General features: G+C 46.0%; 1 protein-coding gene across 1 annotated transcript; it reads right to left on the bottom strand.

Annotated features, from left to right (window-relative positions):
- Nucleotides 1-14,344: 14,344 nt before the first annotated feature.
- On the bottom strand, nt 14,345-16,482 carry IZUMO1R (IZUMO1 receptor, JUNO). Its single transcript, XM_072969770.1, has 4 exons — nt 16,345-16,482; nt 15,413-15,619; nt 14,867-15,002; nt 14,345-14,738 (listed from the first exon to the last, which is right to left on the bottom strand). The coding sequence occupies exons 1-4, from the start codon at nt 16,480-16,482 to the stop codon at nt 14,470-14,472; spliced, it is 750 nt and encodes a 249-aa protein (XP_072825871.1). The 3' UTR covers nt 14,345-14,469.
- Between the last annotated feature and the right edge of the window lie 2,086 nt (nt 16,483-18,568).

The following is an 18,568-nucleotide window of genomic DNA, read 5'->3' on the forward strand; positions in this document are numbered from 1 at the left end:
ATCATTATAAATAATTTGCTTCAGTTTCCCTTTCTTGTTCTAGTACATTTGTACCATTTATCTTGATTACTCACCGTGAAAAAGGACCAAAGTAGCTTCCTACGCTTACTTCTAAGAGGAAGTGATTGTTATGGTCCAGAGATTAGTTCAGGTTACTGAACTGAGGGACAGGTGAAGAAGGACTCAAGTCTTTCACATGAACAGGATGAATCTGTACCAAAAAAAAAAAATAATAATAATAAAAAAATATATATATATGAAAGGAGATTTTATAGCCCTTTCAGGGAGTATCCAGTCAACCCCTAATTTGTTTGTTTAAGTAGAAATTAAAACTTGAGTGAAAAATGAAAACTTAATTAACTTAGATTGTGAGGTTGTAAATAGGAAACATATGACTTTTGGTTAAACTGTAATTTGGAGGACAGTTAGATGCCAGTATATACATTTTCACAAAAGGCGTTCTGAGGGTTTTGTCAAAGTCTTGGGAATACCCCATGAAGCTGTCAAGGATCTGCTATCTTCTGCCAATGAGATCTGACCTGAGCAGCTTGTTTATTCTTCTGAAGATAAAAGAATGAAAGTTCAGTATATGTTGTCTGGTGAACATTTGTCATTGGAACCATATGTTGCAGGAAATAGGCTTATCTGAGGGTGTGTAGGATGCAAGGTTGCCCTCAGACTTCAGCATGAAAAAAAAAAGGTAAAGGGGTTAGAAAAAAAGTCCAAAGAGAGGAAACCAAGAGCTTGAAAAAACATGTTAGATCTTTTCCCCCACCACCCTGAATTCTATTCAAGGAAAAATCATTCTTGAGCCTCAGCCCCCTGGCAATGAGTACTTTTTGTTACCCACCCCCCCACAATTTTATTTTTACTAGCTGCCGCATGATCTTGAAAATAACAAATGAATCACTGCTGCCAAGGAGTCCAAAGGAAGGTGAAGCTGTCTTTGACGAAGGATGGCGACAGAAGTGTTTTAAAACAATGCTTTAATTTCATTTTATTCCAAAATTTTTTTAGTAAACTAAATAAGAAGCAATGATTTGAAATTACAGCAAGAAGCAATTAGGTTGTAATGGAAGAGAGAGGTTCTCGGAGCGGTCCCAGTGTGAGGCTTTAAGATGTGGGATTGTTTCCTCAGGAAGGCTGAGAAGTCTTTGTCCTCAGAGGTGCTCGTCTGGGAAGTAGGGCTCACTGAGGAGTCCTCTGCGAGGTATTTGTCTCCTCCTGTGACTCTGAAGGCAGGAGGGGCAGGAGAGTGTGGTGGTTAATGTCGTGGCTCTGTTGGGGTTTGACAAACTGGGGCTTGAATCCATCTCAGCCGTGTGTGCTCTTGGGCAACTAAGTTAACAGCTCTGAACCTCAATTTTACTGTCTGTAAAATGGGCCAGTTGTCAGGATTAAATAATGTGTGTAAAGTGCTTGCTTGTTGTAATTGTTCAATGAAAGGCAGCTCTCGTTACTATCTGTAAGATTCCCTTAAGAGCTGAGAAAAGAAGCTTGAAATGAACTGACACTGATGGAGCAAAGACTGTGGCTGGTACCACACTACCAGGACCTCCCACTCACTCTCACTTAATGTTACAACTACCTTGCGGGGTTTTATTCTTCCCATTCTTCATTCCTCTTTGTTCCCATTCTTTAGGCTTTTATTTTGATTTATGATTGGTTTGTTTGGGGGGCATCTGACTAAATGTGTTTGAAGACTGTTGTCTCAGATCACCCTGTGGGCACCACAGGGCTTAGACTCTTCTGAGGCTGCCTTGGGCATGGATGGACACCACCCTCCTCAGCATGACCTGGGCTCTTAACACTAAGAGCCCTTTTTTCTTTTTTTTAAGATTCCACATATAAGTGATCTCATATGGTATTTTTCTTTCTCTTTCTGGTTTACTTCATTTAGTATGATGATCTCCAGGCTATTTACAAAACAGAGACAGACTCACAGACATATAAAATAAACTTATGGTTACCAGGGGGAAACGGGGTAGGGAGGGATAAATTGGGAGTCCAGGATTTGCAGATACTATGTACTGTATATAAAATAGATAAACAACAAAGTCCTACTGTATAGCAGCACAGGGAACTATATTTAATACCTTGTAATGACCTATAATGAAAAAGAATATGAAAAGGATATATAATATACATAAATGAATCACTATGCTGTACACCAGAAATTAGCACAACATTGTGCGTTGACTATACTTCAATAAAACAAAACAAAACAACACTAAGCTACTTTCAGTGGGGTGGATATAGCTCAGTGGCAGAGTACACGCTTAGCATGCATGAGGTCCTGGGTTCTGTCCCCAGTTTCTTAATGTTCTAGACCTTTGCATGGGCAGACTCTCTTGCCTGGGGTCCTTCTAACCCTTATTTACCAAAAGTTTCCTCTAATTCCTATCTGTTTTTCAAGGGTCAGCTCAGGACCACAGCACCCACATCCTAACTGCCAAGTCTCAGTCAGGAGCCCCTCATCTGGGAAAGCACAGAGCCCTGGTCTTCCTCCAGCTCTTTGTATTGAAATGGCTCCTTCACTTGCCTGCCTCTCCCATGAACTTGGTTGTGCCTGTGGAAGGAATTTATGTCTTACCATCAGTTGACCTCTCTGGAGTGCCTAGCACAGAGTAATTGGGAATAAAGGTTGCTCAGATGTCTCTGTAACACAGGTAATATTTTACAAATACTTCTGTGTTTCCTCTCTTAGAGGCCTTTTCCCCTACCCGCAACAGCTCTTTAGATGTTAAGATTAGGCTGTGAGACACAGTGCTTCAGAGAGAAGGGTTATACATAGCACATAGAAGAAGTCTGCTAAGCCAGGAAGAAGGAAAATATGATATAAAAGAGGGCTCCTTCCACACAGGGAAAGGAAGGAGAAAGGTCCTGCGGTGCTGGGAGGATAGAAGGGAGAGAGCGTGAGGGAAAGGGAAGGAGAAGGAGGAGGAGAAGGGGGAGACAGAGAGCCAAGGTGGAGGGACCGCGCATGGGAGTGAGGAGGGGAGGCAGGAGAGGGGGAGAAATTGTCCTCCTGACCCATGCCTCTCTCCCCAAACCTTGAAGGGCCTTATGCCCTCATTACAATAAAATTAGCCTTGCAGCTTAGAAGTACCCATTACGCACTGGCCCATGACACTTCCGATCCAGACTAAATAAGAATAAAAACCCCTACCCCCCCGGGGACTGGGAGGCTGGGGTGAAAATCAGGAAATGTGCCCCCAAGCCCCTCCCTCCCCAATGAATATTCCACCCACTCATTTTTACACCCCATGTAACCAGTTTGCCAAAGAAACTCAGCACAGCTACTCACCTGAGTCTGCCCGCTCTCCCCTGGAGAATGTACCATCAGTTAATAAACCCTCACTTCACTTTTGTGACCTCCATGTCTTATCTCTGAACTCTTTCTGTGATGAGACAAGAACTTACACTCTGGTAACAGAGGCGATTAAAAAGTACATAGACATATTGCCTTCAGTGGATCTTGAGACAGCACAGAAGAGGGAGGATTTATTCTATTCAGAGAGGGAAAGCCATCAAAGAAGGGGTGAACCAGAGTTGATATTTCCTTTCCACCCCAACTTGTCTAACACCGGTGGGGTGTACTGCAATTCAGTTCTGGCACTACCTACCCAGAGTAAACACAGAGCCCACAAGTTTAGAGCAAAGTCCCCCGCAAGGCTGTTCTCACTTCACATGTCAGCCGCAAGTTCCAGGGGCCCCAGGTTATTTATCTACACTTCTGACTGCCTGGCTACAGATTCAGGGGTTCCCATAACTCCCTCAGGTGGGATAATGCACTAGAAAGACTCGCAGAATTTAGGAAAGCTCTCTGCGTAGACTGCAGTTTTATTGCACAGGATACACATGGGGTGAGGTTTGGGGGCAATGTGGGGCTTCTGAGCTCTCTCCCCACGGAGTCCATCCTACCAGCATACGAATGTGTTCATCAGCCATGAAGCTCCACTGAGCTTCAGTGTCCTGAGTTTTTGTTGAGGTTCCATTATAAAGGCAGGATTGATCACATCATTGGCCACGTGACTGAAAGTAATCCCCAGCCCCCTTCCCTCCCTGGAAGTCAGGCTGGCCCAAAGTTCCAACCCTCTAATCAAATAGCTGCACTCTCTGGGGATTGGCCCATCCTGACGCCACAAGGGAGTCCACTGGTGAATCACCTCATTAGCATAACAAAGACATTCCTGTCATTTAGGAAATCCCAGGGCTTTCCGAGTTCCATGCAGGGAATTCCTGGACAAAGACAGACAAATTCTTCATTAGAGCGCAGTTGGGTTTAGAAGGTTGACCAGAAGTTCAGTAGATGGATATTCCAAGTGAGTCACCGATTTTCTATGTGACTGAGGAGGCAGTGCCAACCCTGGCCTCCAAACCATTTCTCCTCCCTCTGCATGATGCGGGAACTGTGATTTCCACAATTATGACCACTACGTGGGAGTAAGTCATTGAAAGCTCGGGTTAGGATACAAATACGTCTATCAGCCTTGAGAGGGGTGGATAACCAATTCAAGATCCATTATGAGGTCAGTTCTGGTACAGAGCAGGATCCCAGAAGGATCAAGTCTTAGAAGCAGAAAAAGCCATAGTTTGGGGAGTTTGGGTTTAAACCTTGGCTTGGCTGTGAAATATTAGGCAAGTAACTTAACTTCTCTGGGCTTGAATCTCTCTCATTTCCGAAGTGAAGGTTTAGGACCACATACCCTCTAAAGCCTACGGCCAACACTGCCCGTTGGCTAACCCAACACCCATTTGAAAAGGCCAAGAGAATCTCAGAGGTGCTGGCTTAAAGTTCTGAACCTAAGCCAGCCACCTACCTCCCAGCAAAACATTGTCATGTGGGCAAAACAAGTCCCTATTTATTTGAGTCCCATTAGTTGGATTTTCTGTTATATGCATTTGAACCTGTTCCTAACTGATACCAGGTTCCTATAGGTCTGGAATTCTAAATACTTATTGACGGCTGATAATGTGTCAAGTACGATACAAAGTGCACAAATATTTCTCTTTTTTTAGGGTGAAATTTCTTTTATTTCAAAGCTGAATAATATTTATTATATTGATAGACAATATTTTCTTTATCCATTCATCGGCAGATATTGAAGTAGTTTCCACATCTTGAAAATTGTGAATAACGCTGCGATAAACATGGGACACAAATATCTCTTCAAGATTCTAATTTAAATTATTCGGGGCAAATACCCAGAAGTGGGAAAATGTATCACAGGTAGCTATAATTTTCATTTTTTGAGGAAACTCCATACTGCTTTCCATTATAGCTGTACCATTTGATATTACCGTCAAAAGTATAAAAAGGTTTCAATGTTCTCACATTTTCATAAACAGTTGTCACAAATAATTCTTAAATAAAAGTGCACAAATAATTCTTAAAGTCCTGCCTTCCAGGAATGCAAAGCTTCAGGGTAAGAAGGGCTGGGAGTCCAGGGACACTTTGCATCTTCTTTGAAGTCAGATGTTTGAATTCAGGCTCTGTCACTTGTGGACTCTGCAATCTTGAGCGAGCTTCCAGATTCGCAACCTCATTCAGAAAATGGGGACAGTAATGCACTTGTTAATGTGTACCACTGTCCGGAGGCTTTACAGAAGCCTATTTCCCAACACAATAGGTGTTTACTGCCCTAAAAAAAAAAAAATAATTAGAATACACTTACTCTCCGCTGGTGTTCTGTATTCAAACAAGTGATTTTGCAGATCTAGTCAGTCACATTTTCCCCAAGGCCAAACCACTCTTAACCATATTGTTTTTGTAATTACCTTCCTTTGTTACTTTCTGTATTTCCTCTTAATCTGCAGTGTCTTATGGCTCTCCTGAGAGGAAATTGTTTCCTTTGTTGAATGGGTTGAATTTAAAATACAGGTACCCCCTGCTTTTCAAACGTTCCCTTCACATCACTTTGCTTTTACCAAAGCCCTTCACTCGAACTGGTTTTTGCTGACTGAAAGAAATCTGAAGAGGACTTTCCATTTTTACAAAAGGAGGCAAAAATCGAAACTAGCACTCAATGTTCACTTGCAGAAGTCTTTCTTCCTTTCTTTTTCTGATGGTGAGGTAATTTGGTTTATTGATTTATTTTTAGAGGAGGTACTGGGGATTGAACCCAGGACCTTGTGCATATTAAGCATGTGCTCTACCACTTGAGCTATACTCTTCCCCCCCAGGGAGCCTTAACAGTGGCAGTGCACACCCTGAGCAGGGCAAGTAGCCCAGACAACCTCTGTTCCTGGAAGCCACACTCAGCATCTCAGCATCTCAGCATCCAGCCGTCAGAGCTCCAAACTGTGTCTGTGAACCTCTGTGCTTTATCTCCGTTTATTTTGTGCATCCGGTAGCAAGATGTGTCCTGAGGGAACTGCTTCTTTGCTTTACTCTGTTTTGGCTTACCAAAGGTTTCTTAGGAATGCTGTACTTTCAGATAGCAGAGAAAGCCTGTACTGTGGCGGGTGCCAGGGAGTTGCTCTGGTTGGAGAAGCAAAGAAGTTGTTTGGATATCAAGGGGTTTCTAGAAAGCTGTGGAGAGGAGGTAAAGGACCCCTCAAGCAGCCAAATATGAGAAATCTCCTTGCTGGCCCCTTGGGTTTGCTATGGGAGGAGAGGGAGCTGTGTTCACTTGGACTTATCATTTCCCTTCTGCCTGTTTAATATTTCTTACTGTGTGGTTTTGCTAGTGATGAATTCTTTCAGACTTTGTGTATCTAAAAGGTCTTTATTTGGTCTTCATTTTAAAAAGATACTAGTTTTCTAGGGCTGTCATGAGGAAAAGTACCCAGACTGGGTGTCTTAAACAACAGAAATTTATTTTCCCTCAGTTCTAGATGGCAGAAAAGTCCAAAATCAAGGTGTTGGCACATTCGGTCTCTCCTGAGGCCTCTCTCTGTGGCTTGCAGACGGCTGCCTTCTTACTGTGTTCTCACAGAGCTGTCCCTCAGATGGCATCTCTGTCCTAATCTCTTCTCCTTATAAGGACACCAATTATATTGGATTAGGGCCCATCCATATGACCTCTTTTTGTTTTAATTACGTCTTAAAAGCCCTGTCTCCAAATACAGTGACACTCTGAGCTCCTGAGGGGGTGGTTAGAGTTTCAACATATGAATTTGGGTGGGGGCACACTTCAGCCCCAAACAGATATTACTTCTAGGTATAGAATGATAGATTGACAGTTTTCTTTCAGTACTTTAAAGCCGTTGCTCCACTATCGTCTCACTTGCATTGTTTCCTGTGAGAAATATGCTGTTTCACCCGTTTTTTTCCCTCTGACTTGGTTGAATCTCTTTTCCTCTGGCTGTTAAGATTTTCTCTTTATCCAAGATTTTGAGCAAATTTACTATGATTTGCATGGATCTTGTCTTAATGTTTCTTGTGCTAGGGATTCATTGAGCTGCTCGGATCTAACGGTTTATCATTTTGGTCTGAAGCAGAATTAATTTTTTCTTAGGACTTTTTATAGAAATAGAATTGTGGCTCAAAAGATTTGAAAATTTTACATTTTGTTGCATCGTTACCAATCTACCTTTCATAAAGTGTTGACCAGTTTATATCCCCACCAGCAAACAGTGTCATATTCTTTTTTGTGTGTGTATATATATATTCTTTTTATATTATATATATTCTTTTTAATAACTGTCAATCTAATTCGTTAAAAAAGTTCTTATTGTTTTATTTGCATTTCTGTGATTACCCATGGAATCACACCTTTGTTTATGTTTATTGATGATGTTTTCTTTTTCTTTTTTCATTTGTTCATTTAGTCATTTGAGCTTCTGTTACTGTGCACCAGGAAATGTTCTATGTGCTGGGGATAATAGTGCAGTAAACAAGAGATAGGGGGCTCTCCCCTCATGAATCTTGCCTTCTAATGGGAGTAGGAGGAGATAGAGCACAAACACACCCACACACACACAACTTCAGATGGTGATACAAACTATCACCATCCGATGATGTGATGAAGTATGACTAATGATTGAGGCATCCCTACATGAAGTAATGGCAGAGGGCTTCTCTGAAGATGTGATATTTGAACTATGACCCAAAGTATGTGGAAGAAGTAGATATGCAAAGATATGGGACAAAAACATAACAGAAATAGGGACTAACAAGTGCAAATGTTCTGAGGTAAGCATGAGTTTAGTTTAGTTATTTGAGGTCCAGACCAGAAAAAAAGTCCCTTGTGGTTAGACAGTGGTTAGCAGGAGAGAAAGTCTTAGGAGCTGAGGTCAGAGAGCTAAGCAGTAGAAGATCCATGGAACCTGTAAAACCATAGTAAAGAGTTCAGATTTTACTCTAAATGTGAATTGCCTATACAGATCCTTTGCCCGTATTTCAGTTGGAGTAGTCATATTTTTAAACTGATTTTTAAAAGTTCTTCTTTATTAGAAATATTAGCCTATACGTGTGTGTTGTGGATGTTTCTATTTTTCATTTGTCTTTTAATTTTGTGCAGTGTTTTTGTTTGTTTGTTTTGACGGATAGTCAGTTTACAGTGTGTCAATTTCTGGTGTACAGCATAATGTTTCAGTCATACATATACATACATGTATTTGTTTTCATATTCTTTTTCATTATAGGTTACTGCAAGATATTGAATATAGTGTCCTGTGCTATACAGAAGGAAACTTTTGTTTATCTGTTTTATATATAGTAGTTAATATGAGCAAATCTCAAATTCCCAATTTATCCCTTACCACCCTCTTTCCCCTCACCCTCCTCTGCTGCCAGTAACCATAAGTTTATTATGTCTGTGAGTCTGTTTCTGTTTTGTAGATAAGCTCATTAGTGTCTTCTTTTTCCTTTTTTTAGATTCCACATGTGAGTGATAGCATATGGTATTTTTCTTTCTCTTTCTGGCTTACTTCACTTAGAATGATAATCTCCAGGTCCATCCATGTTGCTACAAATGGTATAATTTTATTCTTTTTTATGGCTGAGTAGTATTCATTGTATAAATATACCACAGCTTCTCTATCCAGTCCTCTGTCAATGGACATTTAGGTTGTTTCCAAGTCTTGGCTATTGTATGTAGTAATTTTGTGCCCAGTGTTTTAAAAAATCCCTTTCCCTTTCCTTTTTATCTTGCCTTTTAAAAATATTAGTACCTCTGTTAATCTTTTACTTTATAGCTACTGACATAAGAAAGTTCTTCTCATCAAAATTATAAAAATATTCACCAAAATTTCCATCTTATCATTACTTTCACACATCAATTTTTCAGTTATTAAAAAAAACTATTAAATCACATGCATGATAAATATTTCTGTTCCACCTCTGAGCCTCTCTGCAGGGACCAAGGCTGAGAAATGGGTTAGAGCTAGGTGATGTGTTTACCTTTTGTTTAATAATGAAACATAGCAACATATATTATTTAATGTTTTGCTGTGGCTATTTGGATGCTCTTGGAGGAGGAAAAATCCCCACATTTGACTTGTGTCCACAGAGGATGAGCTCTAAACTTAGCCATAGGTCAGAAATAGGCCCCTTCTGGCTGCCTCCCTTTGTCTCCACCCCTGGTCTGGTTTCCTGGTGCTTTCTGCTAAGGCACCAGAATCCACCCCAGGGAAAACTGTTCCTTCCTTCCAAAGTTCACCTTTGAATCAAAGTATTCAGAGCCTGGTAAGTTCTAGGTTCTTCTTCTGCAAAGCAGGAGTCAAAGGACCTGAACCCAGCAGTTTCACAATCAATGGCTGTTCTGGGACAGCCCCTGTCTCTATAGACAGAAGCAGACCTCAGACAAGGCTGGGATGAATTTAAATTTGTTGCCTTTTCATTGCTGGTGCCAACTCTCAGCCTCTCTACTCATGAAATGTCCTGGCCCTGAAAATAATCCTGACTGTTTTTTGAATCTCACCTTTGAGTGGATTTTGATGCTCTGGAAAGTTTACACTGACCATATGGCTAAGGATACGCAAGCTGCCTGGACTGTGAATTTGGAAAGCAGAACGTGCAAGGCAGCTGCCTGGGTTTCACACTTTGGCCGGAACACACCCACTTGCCCCTGGTCTGAGCTTCTAAACTCCCAGCAGGTGGCAAAGCCCTAATGTTAATTGATTCAATGGTTTATATTTGAAGCATTTTAACTCTGAAGTTGCTTTCTCACGTTTTCTCTCTTTTCCTCCTGTTTCAATGGGAAAAATATCCCACCTCTTTGCCAAGGTCAACCTTTGTGTTTATACCCTAGTTCACCTCCCCCACCTTGAACTTATCCCCTCCATTCTTCTGACCTTTTTCACCTTTACGTCCACTAGCACTTGCCATTTATCCTACAAACATGCTCCCCAATCCTCGAAATGTTCCCTCAAGCTGCCTCCTCCTCTAAAGTATCATCTAACTTAGCCACTTGCCCTGACCCTGAGTTCCTTGTATGTTTCCTTCCTAAAACTGTCTCCTTTGTAGTTATTTCCATGTGTATTGTACTGTATCTCTCAGTACTACATACGTTCCCTGAGGACAGGAACCATGTTTGCCTCGCTCATTATTCTATCTGTGGAAATAAATGAAGACCAACCAGATGAGAGCAAGCAAAGGCTGTTTATTCAGAGCTTACAAGGGAATCAGCTACCATCACTCGAATTGTGGCAGAGACTCAAAGGCAGGCAAAAGACTGAAAAAACAAAAAAAAGTAGAAAACACTCATCAGGTCTGCCCTGATTGGAGGCTGTCGGCATGGGAATGCTGTAGGCGAGATAAATAGAAATGTATGTGATTGATTACAGAAAACGATTTGGTTTCTCCAGTTGGTCTTCAGTTGGAAATAAGGGTCAAAAATAGAGACGTGGTCAGTAATTAGCCAAGTCCTGGCTGTTGAGGGATGACTGCCAGAGGGGTGACAATTTGGCTTCCTAGACTGGTTTTTTAGAAAGTAGTTTGCCTTCTTGGACTGGTTATTGCAGGTAGGAGGTTGACTGCCTGGGCTGGTTGTTACAGGTTATGGGGCAGGAGCCTCGTTTCATCTGCATTCTAGTCATTGTTCATTTGTTTATTCAGTCCTTCAGGCCCCGAGACCAGCACAGTGTTCAGCACAGAGCTGAATACCGAGTATTCAGCTAGTAGTTATTTATAGGTTAATTAATATATGGATGGCAGCTCAGACTCTGACCTTGCCCCTCTGAGATGCAGTTCTTTTCATTTGTCTCCTACCCCGAGCTTCTGCTTCCCGCCCCTTCATTAGCTTCATTTCACCTGTCATCTCCTGACTGTAAGTAAGTTAAAAGACTCCATAAGTGTTTTGTTTTCCTCCCCACATTTTTCTTAGAATTCTCTACATCCACAGCTCCGAATAACACTTCAGGAAAGTGATTCCAGAATTCTTATCTCTGGCCCTGACCTGTGACACACCCATCAATTATTGGATGGGCACCTCCTTGCTGACACCCCACCATCTCTGAGCCTATCACCTGGCCCTCCTCCGAGGGAAGTCCTCTCTGTTCCTCCGGATTTTTCTATGTGGTTCATTTGTGGCAAAAGCACTGTGGAAAGTGAGTTCTGATTCCATCGGAAGGTAAATTGGAGGATGGATGTGAGCAGAACAGAGGGAAGGATGAAAAGTGAAAAATGAGTGATTGGTTTTGTTGGCAGGACCACTGGCCCCTTGAGATGCAAGAGAAGACTAACAGTCTGTGTCAGCTTCCCTGATTTTTCTCTCTGCTTCCAACCGAGGATCAATCAGAGAAAGCCAAACATGTACCTCTAACCGATCACATGCTTCTAGTTAACCCATCTCCAGCTTCCCCGTGTCAACAGCCTCTAATCAGGGCACATGTGAAGTCTTCTCTCTTTTCCATCCTCAAACTTTCTCCTTTGAGTCCCTGCAAAATGCTAGTGATGGTGGCTGGCTCCCTTGCTACAGCAAGTTCTGAGTAAACAGCCTTTGCTTGTTCTCATTTGGTGGGTGTTTATCTATTTCCACGCTCTGAAGCAAAGTCTTGCAGTTAACCAGCCCTCCCCGCGTACCCAGAACTCCCCATCAGCGTTGCTAGTCAGGGAAAAGAAGACCCACATTTACAACTTTCGAGGACACCTAGACTGGTTGGCTAGAAAAAAAAAAAATCAACCCAGCCCCTCATTCTTAAATATGGACACATAGCCAAGGTCATAGGACACACAGGAAACCAGCCACATAGAGAAAAATCAAGACAAACAGAAAAGATTGACCTTGGAGGAAACGGGTCATTCAGAGAATAGAAACAAGCTCTAAAACATTCTAATTAGATTTTCAGTGAGGTTTGAAAAGATATTACATCCATAAAATAATATGAAAAGATATTACATCCATAAAATAATAATTTAAAAAAGCAGCAGGCTGCGAAGAACAAGGGAATAGGAAAAAAAAAAGTCTCCTGGAAATTAAAAATGGATTGCCAACATTAAAAAGATTGGAAGATTAAGTTGAAAAACTCAAACAGAATAGAGAGCAAAAAAAAAGTTGGAATGTGTGGCAGACAGATAAGCCACCACCTTTGGTAACTTTTTCATAGCTAAATCCAGCAATGGTTAGGGCAGGGGCCCTGGGACTGAGGGGCGGGCTGGCTGGGGCTCTGTTCCTCTATGTTAGAGATCCTTTGATCTAGGGGTTTTAGTCCCATATATGGATGCTCTGATTAAAACAAGCAATCTAACTGCAAATCTGACTGTTTCACTCCAGTACTTGAAACCTGTGTGAGGAGCTTAGCAGAACCTCAGGCACAAAGAAATCCATAAATAGTAAGTTATTTGAGCTCCCAGGACTAGTCTTTTGTCCGTCTCAATTTTAACCCTACTTTATGACTAATTTTATTTATGCCTAAAAATACAAAGAAGAAAGAATCATGAAACTCTCAGCTTTATTACCAAGCACACACCCTGCTACTCCATCCAGTCCTCAGAGAAAGTTTACATGTGTATTTTTGATTGATCAAAGAGCAATGAGAGGTCCTCCTTCCTGTAGATCATGCCTTGGGGACTCAGCTGAATTTTGTCTCACACGTCCTTCCTGTTCTCAATGAAGGGACCCCTCTTTATTGGGGCTGATCCTCACCCCGTTTGTCAGGCCTCCCTAGGACCCCACCCCAGCCCAGGAGTTCCTGCAGACTTCCAGCCAAGTGCTTTGTGTCACCACTGCTGCCTCCTTCTCCAGACTCCAAGCATCTCACTGGCAGGACACTCTCTTTGTTGGTTTTAGAACGCAAGGGCCCTGCCCATAACCAGCTTTGTGCAGTGAATGAGCATGTTCAAGATCAGTGTGGGAGAGACAGTGGTGGCTTTTAATTGATGCACAGGGCTGGCTGGCGTCTGGCAAGAATGAAGAACTGTTAAAAAAAAAAATGCTGATCAACTCAACTGCAGACATACTAGAAGCCTCTCTTTATCCAAGAAAAGTTGTGGGGAGGCACCGTCTATCCTGGGAAGTTGCTGGGCTTCGAGCTCCTGGAGGTTGAGGTGGTGTGTTGGCTGCCAGTTTCCTTACAGGAAGGATGTTGAAGGCCAGCTCGGCGTCCAGTCTCTGGTTCAGTTCTGACTCTTCCGCCTCGGGCTTCAGGACCTGGCACTGCCCGAGAAGCCCAGACTGGATCCCAGCAAACGGTTACTGCCTCCTTCCTTTTTCTAAGTTAAAATCATCTGGTCCAACTTTCTCATCACTCTCCGTGGAGAGGGAAGCCACGACCATCTTCAATGAAGGTGGAAGGACTTACCAAAAGCCATTACAGAAAGTGGTGAAAGACATTAGAACTTGGGCTTCCAGAATTCCAGACCAGTGTGTTGTGATGCTGGGGTTAAAAGAAAAGGGAGAGCCAAAAGCAAGCCAGGCAGCTGCTTCAATCTTGGTATCCCTGTGGTTGCCCTGGTTTGAGGTCTTTTGTATGGCGAAAAAAAAGGGGGTGTTAAAAGTAAGTGCTCCCACCAGAGAGGTGTTGTGAGGACATGATGAGAGGCCCCGCGCGTGTTAAGAAGTCTATTATGACCAGGAAAGTAACAAGCAACCCGGAGACCTCAGTGTCACAGGCAGACCGGCTCCTGCATCACGCAGCCCAACCCCCTGACCTAAAGCCAGGACAGGACAGGTCACGCAGACAGGAAAGGTCCAGTGCTGTTTTGCTGGGGGCACCATCCTGGGACATGAGGCCAGGGCTGTCACCATCAGCTCTGCCAGGTTGGGGGTGGGCATGCACTGGAAGAGAAGGGCCTGGAATTCCATGTCAGAGCCCCCCCATCCTTAAGGTAGGAGGGGATGGTCACCGGTGCGCTCCCAGCCTCCAGCTGCCTTCTGGGCCAGAAAGGCGGAGCAGAGCAGAACCAAATGTGTCAGGCTCAGGTGCCAGGCTCAGGTACCAGCCCCCTGCAGCCTCAGTGTCCCACTGACCCCCAGCCAGTGCTGTTCCATTTAAGAAGGGTCTGGAGGAAGGAGGCTACCATGACCCTGCCTGGTCCACAGCTTGGGGAGCACAGGAGTGGGTGTGGAAGGAGGCAGGGGCTCAGGAGAGGAGAGACAGGAACAGAGAGAAGGCCCCGAGCGTGTAGGAGAGCTCGCAGGATGGGGCAGGGCTGGTGAAGAGGCGGGCCACAGCCGTGTTGGGGTTGCCCCGAGTGGGCTCAAACCACTTCTGGAGACACCGCCCGCTGTTCCTGTGCTCAGGGCTCGCCTTGAAGGAGTTGCTCCAAATCTTCTCGCACAGGTCAGCTGGGGTGGGGAAGTAATGCAGGAAAGGGTGGCAGAGGGCCTTTTCAGGACAGCGGTGCTTCCCTAAGGGGATCGAGGCACAGACAATTTACCACCCACCACTCCTCGTCTCCCCATCATTTACCCCAGGGGGCTTTGCACCTGCCCGTGGGTTGAGGGGGGCCTCCCCGGCCCAGCTGAGCATCTCTCACCCCGACTCCAGGTCCAGCTGCCGTGCCAGTTGGATTTGCAGGTGTAGGACGTGCGGCAGTCGGCCCACCACTGCTCACAGTCTTCCCAACAGAGGGGCACGTCCAGGATCCGCTCTCCCTGCCCCCTCGGGTCCACCTGGGTGCAGGCAGAGTAAGAGGCAAGATTACTCACGCAGCGATTTGAAGACTCTCAATAGCTGCCCTGGGCCTTGGGTCAGGTACCATCTGAACATCTCTCTTATCAAGTCACTAAGTGTTATTTTACAAATGAGAACAACGAGGCTAAGGGCGGGTTTGCACCTAGCTCTGTTCCTGCCAACAGAAGACGTGACTTAAATAACCCCTTCATCCTACTGTTCTCACGTGACCACTCTCCCTCCCATGCCGTTCTCCAGGGCTGGGGCGGCTTCCTCTCCATCCCTTTTCCCCAGCAGCGGCCTCTGACTCTGCTCTTGTCTGGAGGGGGACAGCACCTCCTGTCCGCGCTAGCATCCTGGAGCTCAGACTCTGGAACAGGGCGTTGATGAACGTGCCTCCTCCCCTCACCTGCCCACTTCTTCGCACCTGCTGGATCCAGGGCCCCAGGTTGGGGGAACACTCGTAGAAGCAGATGGCCTGGAGGAAATGCTTCTCACAGTCCGGCATCAGCAACCCGCAGTGAACCAAGCTGAAGTTGTAGAGCAGGGACACATCCAGGTGGGCTTCCCAGCTTGTGGTGGCCGTGCAGCAGGCATTGTCCTTCCAGGGGCGGCACTGAAGGCAAAGGAAGAAGCCGAAGGCATAGGAGTAAGGGCAGGGGGCTGATGAGTGTCTAGGCTAGAAAGGGAAAAACGTCCCCGAGAAGAAGTCCTGGGTCAGCGGGATGCACATAGGCTAGCAACCGCTGGATGGAAGGAATGTCGGTCATTTGTCAACATTCACACCCAAAGGGCACCTGCGCACCGGTCTCCCTGCCACAAGCTGAGCAGTCCCCCAGAACAGGGCTTCCAGGGTCTCAGCACCTGAGGGGCAGCAGGGAAGCCCCATGAAACTCAGGGAATGTGGGGTTGCAGTGGGGGAGAGCACCCGCAGCTGAGAAGGGCTCAGGTATACATGCCAGCTCTGCTCCTCCTCCCTCGTCACTGCCAATTGCCTTTAGAAGCTGGGGGACGGGTCCTTAAGTCTCATGTTTCCCCAGGAGCTGTTGGTGGCAGGGCAGAGGAGGGGACCTGGCTTGTTGGAATTTAGGCTGAAACTGACGGGCCTCCAGGACCCCCATCTGCTCCCTCAGTGGCTGGGCAGCTCAGGGATGGAAACTTCGAATCACTCAGCGATTATGGTCTCAGATCATAGTCCCCACCCAGTGGCCTTTGCCCAAATCCTAGCCTAGGGAACTGAGTGGGTCAGGGTGGATCAGGTTCAGATACCATCTTGGCCTTTGTGTTCCTTCCTCGATCTGTGGACCCAGCCCCCCCCCCACACCAGGTCTGCCTCCATACCTCCTCGTAGAGCTTGTCCTCAGGGCCAGGCTCTCGCTTGTGGGGCCTGGAGTTCACGCAGACATTGAGCTGCGCGTGCCCGGCCCACGTGGGCGGGACCGCCCACAGCCACAGCAGAAGCTGGCGCCACCACCTCATGGCCTGCTGAAGTGACAGAGAGGACACGTCAGCTCACTCCCTGCGTCATCCCCGGAGCAGGCATGGACTCCAAGCCCCCCTCAAGCAACCGTGAGCCTCTGGCTGCTTCTAGGACCGTTATCTGAGGCAGCAGCATGAAACGTCTGGTAAGGCCTGCCGCTCATCCCCAGTGACATACAGATGCAGAAACTGAGGACAGGGCGGGGAGGAGACCAGTCCCGAGGTGAGGGAGGGTCGGGGGTAAAATGGTTCCAGCTTTCCCGGGGGAACTTTTCCTGGCCCTTCTCCTCAGAGGCAGCCTTTCTATCTCCATGATACATGGGCTGGGAATTCAGAGCTTTGAACCTGGGTGAGTAACTAAACAGACGCTCAGTAACCAGACTCTACACAGGGCCTTACCCAACCCTAACTCCGGCCCCTCTGGGGGGTCCACGCAGGGCCCACAGCTCCTCAAGCAGCTGGTTGCCTCCCCAGTTCCCTCTGGCCGAGTCCTTTCCCTGAGAGCCTCCACCAGCCTCAGCTCATCTCAGGCCCAGCCTGAGCACGAGGCTGGGGCAAGCAGGGGGCCAGCGGCCTTCTTAGCATCTCAGAGCCAGGGGCGTGCCGGGAGTGAGTCAGCTGTCTTCCACACCCAAAGCCGGATCTCCAAGGCAGGAATGAGGAGGCTGGCTTTTCCCTTGGTGTCTGTTGTGCGCTGTTTCCAACTCTGTCCCGGGGAGTTCTCATAAAGGGAGACAGTGGAAAGAGAAACAGAGGGCAGAAGCACATCCTGCCTCAAGCACCAACCCCTTGGGAAACAGGGCACCCCCAGCCGAGCCCAGGCTCCAGGCGCCCAGGCCCCCAGGCCTTGCAGGAACCGGCTGTGGAGCCATCACAGAGAAACTAAAAACCTGTGGCCCAGCTCAAGTTTAGAGCTTCAAACATCAGGGGGTGGAGACCCCAGTCCCAGCTTCTGAGCCCACCCTCAAGTCCATATGTAAGGCTGCTCTCTCCCCAGCACCAGTTTCAAACACAGATGCGGCCCTGGGGTATTTTACACAATCAGGTAGAAAGAGGAAAGATGCTGCTCCTTCGAGCATTTTCTTTACACTCACTTTCAAAGCAGGAGCCCAGCTCTCCCGCTTCTCAAGATTGAGAGGCTGCGGAGATGTCTGCGATCCCGCCCATTTATTATCCCTCCGCTTCCTACTGGGTCCAGGGGCGGGAGGAGGGCTCCAGGTGGTTCCAGTTAAACAGCATCCATCTTACCTAAGTGGAGGGGTCTCCTGTGGGTGGAGGCAGGAGGGTTTCACTTTCCTAGAGAAGCCGACCACGTCGGTGGTGAGATTCCGGGCCCTGCAGCCAGCTCTGGTGATTGCTAGCTGCACGACCTTAGAAGATGACTTAAATTCTCTAAGTGTCAGTTTCTCTGTCTGTAGAAAGGGCTGTTCTAATGGGATCATTGGAGAAAAGAAAAGAGAAAGTTTTTGAAAACGACTTGGCGTGGAGCTTGGTACACGGTAAGTCTAAATGGTTTTAATTTTTATCCTTTTCTCCTACAAAGCCTTTCTCAGCCCTGTTCCAAAGCTCTGCCTGTCCCTTCATCAGCTCAGTTACCTGTGATGGACGACCTGGGACATTGGCTGAACAACAGTCAGTGTCCTCTCTCAGCCCACAGGTGCTAAGCTTCCTGCTGGAGGGGAGACCCAGCAGCCCAGCTATGCAGAGATGAAATGGGGCTCGGACACCGAAGAATTTGAATGTCCAAAGCCAAGGCAAACAAACCTGGAGAAGTCCCTCCAAACCCAGGAAACGGCTACAGGCAGAGACTTCTGTCCTGTGGGAGATTCTGCAAGTGCCCTCGGCAGTGATGAAGGAGGAGAGGTCGGAGACGTGGCCAGGACTCTTAGGAGAGCCCCAAGGATGATGAAAGCACTGGAAAAGGAGTCCATTTTTTGCCTGTTTCTTGTAACAAGTTTCCTCTTCAAAGGAGAAGTAGCCAAAATCCCTGGCATTTTATCAACACACAGAAAATGGAAACACAACAGTACAAGCATTTAGAAGCATTTAAAAGCACTGAAGCAAAGAAAGCACACTGTGTTGATTC

The sequence above is a fragment of the Vicugna pacos genome, chromosome 10 (genome assembly GCF_048564905.1).
Source record: "Vicugna pacos chromosome 10, VicPac4, whole genome shotgun sequence".
NCBI classification, from domain to species: domain Eukaryota; kingdom Metazoa; phylum Chordata; class Mammalia; order Artiodactyla; family Camelidae; genus Vicugna; species Vicugna pacos.